The sequence below is a fragment of the Eublepharis macularius genome, chromosome 2, assembly GCF_028583425.1.
Source record: "Eublepharis macularius isolate TG4126 chromosome 2, MPM_Emac_v1.0, whole genome shotgun sequence".
NCBI classification, from domain to species: Eukaryota; Metazoa; Chordata; class Lepidosauria; order Squamata; family Eublepharidae; genus Eublepharis; species Eublepharis macularius.
Window position 1 is genome coordinate 186,538,905 of NC_072791.1, and position 8,228 is coordinate 186,547,132.

General features: G+C 43.5%; 1 protein-coding gene across 2 annotated transcripts in view; it reads right to left on the minus strand.

Moving 5' to 3' along the window:
- The window catches only part of STAM2 (signal transducing adaptor molecule 2), a 32,106-nt gene extending 24,814 nt beyond the window's left edge, over positions 1-7,292 (minus strand). For both annotated transcript variants that reach the window (XM_054971663.1, XM_054971662.1), the window contains exon 1: positions 7,079-7,292. In XM_054971663.1, coding sequence (XP_054827638.1) covers positions 7,079-7,118 — 40 coding nt within the window. In that variant the 5' untranslated portion in view covers positions 7,119-7,292. The remainder of the gene's footprint in view (positions 1-7,078) is intronic.
- Between the last annotated feature and the right edge of the window lie 936 nt (positions 7,293-8,228).

The window sequence follows — 8,228 nt, forward strand, 5'->3', positions numbered from 1 at the left end:
GTTTTTTCAAGGCAAGAGACGAGTAGAGGTTGCTTGCCACTGCCTTCCTCTACACAGTGACCTAGACTTTTAGTGGTCCCCCATCCAAGTATTAACCAGGACCAACTATGCTTAGCTTCTGATATCTGACAAGATCGGGCTAGCCTGGATCATCCAGGTCAGGGCATCTTTAGAGTTATTATACCTTGACAAAGCCAAATAAATGAAACATAGTATCATTGGACTCAACATGAACTAAGGAAATCAATGCAATATATTGACACAAGGGCAGCTGCAAAAATAATCGAGGGGCGGGGGGGGGGGGTAACTGAGAGGCAAGCTACAAGTGACACCTTACACAGGTTGGACACTTGTTAGCTTCCCTCAAGTTTTGATGGGAAATGTAGGCATCCTGGTTTTACAGCTTGGCTCTCCATTATAGCTGGAAGACCAGGATGCCTACATTTCCCATCAAAACTTGAGGGAAGCTTACAAGTGTCCAACCTGTGTCAGGCGTCACTTGTAGCTTGGCTCTCAGAGATCACTGTACACTTGCTGACTAGCTGAAAATGTGTCAGGGTACATTTTATAAAGAACAATAAATTTAGGGTTCAAGGTGGTAAGCACCCTCACCCCAGGACACCCATGCAGTGACATGTCATCTCACCAGCAAAAAAATATTGTAGTAGTTTCTAAAAGTTAAGAAATGCTTTGACAGGAAGAAAAGCACCTTCAAGAACTGGTATGATTATGAAAGATTCTAGTTTGTATAAATTGCTATATTTGCATTGGTTCCAGTTTCCAAGTGTTCTTAGCAAGCGAGTAGCTTTAGGGGGCACTCTCCCTTGTCATGAAAGGTGGCGTGCTTCCAGGTTTTTCCAATGCTGTATGTAACTTGGATACAAAGGTCAGTCAGTATGAAAACGTCCTTAATTCTTATCTTTTCATGGTGTTTGTAAATTGTAAGCAAGCAATAAATTGAAACTAAACGGAAGTATTTGGTTTGTGCTTTTTTATAATGCTGACTAGTCCCAGAAAGCAAAGTTCATCTGCAGCCCCCTCCCTAAATATATCAACCGTATCTTAGAAAGGTAAGTTAATGGACCTCTTGCTGAAGAATGCACCATCATCAGAGTAGTATGGCTTTCTTGTTGAATAAAAGTTGTACCTGAATTAAAGACATTTCTGTAGTTTACACCTGCAGCTAAGTAAGTAGTTTTTATTCAATCATCTACAATGACATACTAAAGTTTTTTTCCTGAAATACTGCTTTTAACAAAAATATATATTTCTAGAGCTCTCTTTGCAGCTTCTAATGTGCACTGAAGCACAGCTTTAAAACAGAACAGAACAGATAACCCTTAAATTTAAGGAGCTGCTTTAAAAAAGAAAGGAAACTTCATATCATAATAATGGTGATGTCAGAAAATCTATGCTACTTTAAATTTGCAAAGTGTTTTTATTTAACAATAATTAGTATAAGCGGCCATTAAAAGCACTTTCTTGCATTTTTAAGTAACTGTTGCCATCATCAGAATATTGGCAGCAGTAGACTGGGTTGCAGTCCATTTACACACAGGTCATACTAGAGTTTTCAGATGTACTTCTGAAGAACATAGTCCTGGCACTAAATATACTTTGCAGTGTATGAAAAATTTAATTAGCTACACAAATAAGTATACCTCTGACTGGAGGTTTTTCATACCTTAAGCCAAGGTGGAATTGATTTAAGTCAAGCATGATTTAAAGCACTAATCAGTTAGTAAGACTTGATTTAAATCACTGTTTTCTACATAAAGGCTCATTCTTGCTGGTTGTGCTTTTTTATAATGCTGACTACTCCCAGAAAGCAAAGTTCATCTGCAGCCCCCTCCCTAAATATATCAACCGTATCTTAGAAAGGTAAGTTAAAGTTAACCCAGATGAAGGTTTCATTTTCAGAACAATAACTCTAAGATTAGTTTTACGGTTACATCAGAAAATTAAAGATTGTTTGGTTATTTACCATTTGAAACAGATTATTATGAAATCATTGTGAGTAGGGCTGTGCTATTCGGGTTTCGCTTCAGGTAAAGTTACCCAAAGCGGACCCGATTCAGCAAGCTAAGCTTACCAAAGCAATTCGGGTTGCTTCGGTAAGCTTTGGGGCTTGTTTAAAGGGCTGTGCTGCCGCTTGCAAGCAGCGGCGGGGGCCTTTAAACATCAACCCCTGCACCCCCCCACCTACCTTGCGGTGGCTCCAGACCAGCTCCTCTGCTGCTGCCGCGCCTCCGCCCAAGCCTATGGGGTGGTGGGGAAGGCGTAGAAAGGAGGCGTAGAAAGCCCTTTCTGCCCCTCAAACAGCTGCTGCGGCGCCAGCGCGCCACAGCCATTTGAGGGGCAGGAATGGCCGGAGGAGGCGGCTCCAGCCTTCCCTACCACCCTGCAGGCTTGGGCGGTGGTGCTGCCGCCGCCCAGCTGATAACCCTCCCGCTGCCAGCTAAGTGGATGGAGGTAGGAGGGATCTCCCCATGATTGGGTGGAGGGGTCTCCCCGGGGGGTGGGGGTAGAGGGGTTGCCTCAGGGAGGGTGGTGGGGAGTTCCCCCCTTGCTTCAGTATGCTCCGAACCTTCATGGAGCATACCGAAGCGATTCATGAAACCCGAATCCGAAGCGGCTTGCCACTTTGGATTTGGGGGTATCCCGAAGCGAGAATACCGAATATAGCCACCCATGCACAGCCCTAATTGTGAGGTGAACTATCTCCAGTTTAATAGGTTTATCATTCATATTTGAACAACGTTTCTGCTGTACTTTATCAGAGGAAAAATAATCATTAGAAAAATAATCATTAACAATAACAATTTAGATGGTTTTATTTAACTAAAACTATATTATATAGCATATATATTCTTGTATTTTTGCTTAAACATCCATATTTTTTAACTAATGTAATTAAACAAAAATATTCCCAAACTGGGTCTCTTTTACAGCCTGCTGCCATCATAGGTTCTCTTTCCAAGGAAGAGAATAATATGATAAATCTCAAGCTATACTCACAAAGATCTCAGGATTTCTGGAGTATTCTGCTCAAAAAGTTTCATTTTCATTTGTACTGGATGCCACCCATACTTCTCATACTTAGCTATTTACATCTCTTCCTTATCCGGATTTATTCCACCGAAACAATCTTCTATTCAAAGACCTTGAAACTTAGCACTTCAGAGGTAAAGGGGTTGATTCTGTGTACATAGACTTGCAGAGGAACAGTAGGATTGAGGTCTCTTTCTCAACTCTTTATGTTTATTTAAAAATATTTTTGCCGTTAAGAAGAGGCATTTTATCTCTGCAGACACAAATTCACATTTCAGAGAACTGTAAAACCACGAATCTGTGATGGCATCTTCTAGACAGAAATTTACCCAAATTGTTTTTACAGAACCCTCTGGGAGAGCATGACATCGGGGCCCTAATGAATTAATTAACAGAATTCATTTACAAAAAATTTTAAACATTGCATGAATATACAGTCTCCTACTTCATAATTAAAAATTAATCCTTATTTCATGATGAAAAACCTTTGGGCTATAATTTATCTAAAACAGAAAACTATCTTTAGATAGATTTTTGCTCAAAAAGCATTTTATCAAACTAAATCCAATTTAAATTTTAAAAACCCATTTTTAATTTTTTTAAAAATAATTTATTTTTATCCACCTTGCCTCAAGCAAGTACAAATGCAGCAGCTTTTCTGCTGATGGTAGTGGGGTGTACCACCCGTATTACACTATTCTTGGGGGACATGCGCTGGCTGCCACTTTCCTTCCAGGTTATTTTAAGGTGCTGGTTACCACATTTACAGTGAAATCCTAAGGAGAGTTGATTACAATGGGCTTAGACTGGCATAACTCTTATTAGGATTTCACTGAAACAGTGTAATCCTAGCTGAGTTAAGCCCCATTGATTTCAAACGGCTTAAACTGCAGTAACTCTGCTTAGGATTGCTCTGTTCTGCAGTCTGGCTCCTGCATATCTTCTGGAAAGTGTCTTCTCATTCGCTGCCAGAGGCCTTCTTTAGGGTGACTCACCCATCAGGTGGGATATCAGTTTGGCAAGTGGCTGAAATCCGACTTTTGCTCTACAACACCAAGACTATGGGGCACTTGTTGCTCTGAAAGTTGTTTCACTAGATACCTGTAGGCAACTTGTTAAGACTCTCTTTTGTTAAGACTCTCCTGCCAGATCTATCTCTGACAATAAGATTTCAGAATAAAAATGCTTTCTCATTGTGTTTTGTAATGCTATATTAAACAGTTGTTACTATTATTGTTTGTAGTTTTAGCCAATCTACTGGACACACTATTCTGAAAATGTATATTTTTTTAAAAAATTATAACTGTAATCTGTAAATCTGTATAAACACAAAGGTCAGTGCCAATAATTTAACACTCTTAAGAACACAGACTGCTTGTAAAGGTGACTCTGACTTCAAATGTCAAAATGTCCACCAGGAAAAACAACTGCAAACAACTGACTTCAGCTGATGTTATTATGAACAAGGGCAGGAGGAGAGGAAAAGTTTTGTCATGTGTAATAGATTTCAAGCTCAATATCCTCTTCAGTTCTATTCAACTTTTTCTCGTGGTGTTTGAACCATTTTCAGGCCACAAATGATACTAATTTAAGCTTTAATATTTGATTCTTAAAAATACTAGGATGTTTAATTCTTAAAAACACTAGGATGTTTAATTAAGCTTCTTGGACACCATTATTGTATAATTCAGCTGTGTCTTTGTAGCGGTCGAAAGTAAAGCAATCTAGACTAAGAAGCTTAAATATAAACAAGTCAACAATTTTGTTGATAGTACTCAGTCTGCGACTTGCAGAGAACCACATTTGCAATTCCCACCAACCAAAAGAGACACAAAACTACTGTTGCCTTGCACGTGTAGGACTGTCTCTCCCCACCACTGCTGAACCTTGGCCAGCCTTTGCATACCTGGAGTAAGGCTTGCAAGTCTGACCTACAACAACACAAGTTTTACAAGAATGCCCCATTCGACCTCATTTAGCTGCATATGTTGATCCATCCTCTTACAAAAGTAACCCAGTATATTCATAAGCTTAATATATTCACAAATTAGAGGTTGTGTCAGGTTTTAAAAATAAAATTGTTAATCTTATCTTGAGCCTGTATTAACAATGAAATCACTCCAATTTCTACAGGGCTCTTTCTACTTTTCCGTTTCCTGTTCACTACCCAGGACAAAGCTGGATGGTTTGAGAACCCATCAAATTCAAACCCTCCAACCCAGCAACTGTAAAGATATTAATAGTGTCATCTTATGGATGTCTATTCAAAAATACCAATTTCTTCAATGGGACTTACTCTTAAATAAGAGCACACAGGATTGAAGACTAAGTAATGTGGAGGAGGAGTGGATCACATGTGTCCTTCTCATCCATCCCTAACACAGGTTTCACAGCACAGGGAGGTTTACAGATCACTTGTTTGTCAATCTCTTCCGATGCAACATTTTCAAGGTGGGAACCATCTGCCAACCATAAGGCTATTAAGGGAGAAAGGTTTGGTAAACCTTTCCTCCTTGCACTGTTTTCTGAAATGACACTGCCCTGCTCTAGCTCCGGTATAAAATGAAAACAGGTGAATCATACCTTCAGGTGGAATGAAAGAAGATTTCTAACTGCTTACCCAGTATCCTGTCTCTAATCTGATCTCTCAGCTACTTTTTAGGGTACAAATACCACATCACAGATCTGTGGCATAAGATGTAGTTTAGCTTTTACAGAGATTTATTGATATTGTACAAAGGGACAGGAACCAGTGTAAGAAGTAACTAAATATTCCTGTCTCTGCCATTACTGCAGGAATGTGCATGACAGAATGTGGACGACTGGTAGGCTAAGATTCAGGATAAAGCCCTGACTCATTTCTGAGTTCATCCTTGGGCAAGCAAATTGACAACTTTGCTTCTTTGCCCAGGAAATAAAATAGGTTAAGTAGTTCACAGTCAATAGGGTAAAAGAAAATATGGGCCATAAACAATCCAGTTTTTTCTATGTACCCACAAAACAGATCAAACACTCTTTAAAAAGGAAAAGCAAGACAGGGTGTTTCACCACTTTAAACAGTACAGTCAACACTCTGAAATAGCCATTTCCTTCCCAGCATCAAGTCAAAACAAAAATTCCCTGATACAGAAATGAGTACCCAGACGCTACGCATATTCACTTCTACGCCCAAAAGGGTGTCTTCATATAAAAAAAAAACCAGGAGTGAGGAGTCCCAAGATCTCTTTAGCTGCACAGCTCACTGGGTGACCTTGGGCCAGTCACTCTTTCTCAGTCTAACCCACTACAGAATGTTGTGCTTAGAATCAAAGAGAAAGAACTTCCAGGAAGGCTTGGATAAAAACGTATCATCTAGGTGTCTGCCTACACCAGACTGCAGGCTCTAGAGCAAGGAAACACACCCAAAAGCCTCAGCCAGACCTCACACAAGGGGGCCCTCTAGCACATTTTTCTCCCACCCTTCCTCCAAGGAGCTCAGAGCAGCAGAGGCGGTTTAATCTCACAACAAACCCGTGGGGTAGGCTAAGCTAAGAAGAGCGCGGCTGCCTCAAGCTGGGAGCGAGTGACCGGCCCAAGGTCACTTAGGTTGCTTCACGGGAGCGTCGGGGTTCGAAACCCGGAGGTCTTCCAGCCCTAGCCCCCCACGCTGACCAGCGCCTACCAGAGAAGGCGCAAAGAAACACGACCGTCAGGGGCAAGCTTCGTTTTAGCAGCTCAAGAAAAGGGGTGAGGGAGCCAAACGGTTCCCTCTTCGCCCCTAAACCGCCCGGGGCCCCAGTCCACCAGCGAGTGCTCCGCATCAGCAGGACTGGCAGCGCCTGCCGCCTCCCCCGGTCACCTCAAGAGAACTTGCCAGTGGATGGGCCGCTTCCCTCGAGCCAGAGCCCTCGCCCTCCTTCGCCCACAGTGGCTCAAACCCGCCGCCCCGGCAGAGGACGAGGGCCTCAGTCCTCCCCTCGAGTTTCAAAGGGAAAGACCTTCTTTGGCCTAGGGAGCCGCCTCCTGGAAGGGTAAACTCCAGACTCACCCACGTCCTGCTCGAACGGGTTGGCGGCGAAGAGCGGCATGGCGGCGGTGGGAACGAAGGCGGCGGCGGCAACAACCCTCCGGGGCTTCCGTCCCCGGCTTGCTTCTCTCCGCTCCGGCGGCGGCGACAGTCCCGAGTGAGGCAGAGACTCAGTGCGCAGCAAAGCCTCGACCCCGCCCCTCCTTCTCCCTCTCTCTTCCGCTTCGCTTCCGCTTCCGCCTGTTAACGTCACCTTCCAAGGACCTTTCTCCGCCTCCTGAGTTCACCTGACGGAAGCCGGCGCCGAGCCAGAGGCTTTAAACACCCCAGGAACTAGGAACGCGCTAGCCGCCTCCTGCCGCGGCGTTGTCGTTTTTCGAGCTTGAAATCGCCGGAGAGAAATTAGGCAATCTGGACAGTCTCCTTGCTCCAGGGTCCTTGGGAAAAGACAGGTTATAGAGTTCGGGAAAAAGATAGGGGGCGGGATATAGAGTCAAGCCCTCTCGCACGGTACTTCAGGTGTAAAACTGAACTGGGCTTCCGCTCTGGCTTCCAATGAAATGGGGGTGAGTTGCGAGGATGCCGAGGAACAGAGATCTGACTAAGAGAACTTGATTCTCGAAAGCTTATGCTACAATAAAATTGGTTAGTCTTAAAGGTGCTACTGGACTCTTTTTGATTTTGCTACCACAGACTAACATGGCTAACCCCTCCGCATCGAGGAACAGAGAGACCACGGTGAACGCTAGCGGAAGTTTATACAATAAGCTAGACTTCTAAGCTCTATAGAGGAAGGCTGAACCGAAGGGGAACCGCAGTGCGCGCATGCGTTGTTACCGATTCTCTTGGCGACGTTCGGTCCCGAGAAGATATTTGTGGAGTTAGGTGGGAAAGGAGTTGTGGGGTGCCTGGGAGACTGCGCTCTTGCACGCTCAGAGGCATTGGTGTTTAGTGCCAGCGTCGTCCTGTACGTTGTTTACCTGAAAGTCACTCCAAATGAATTCACTCACCTGGACGCCTTACTCTGAATGACTCTGCACAAGACATCTTACACGGGGACGCTTACACTTGTTCTCCCATTGTGAATACACATGTACTGCTAGGGAGACAGTACACTTGAATATAAGACCACACTGCAAGTTAGTCGCTTGAGCATCCCCGTGTAAGATGT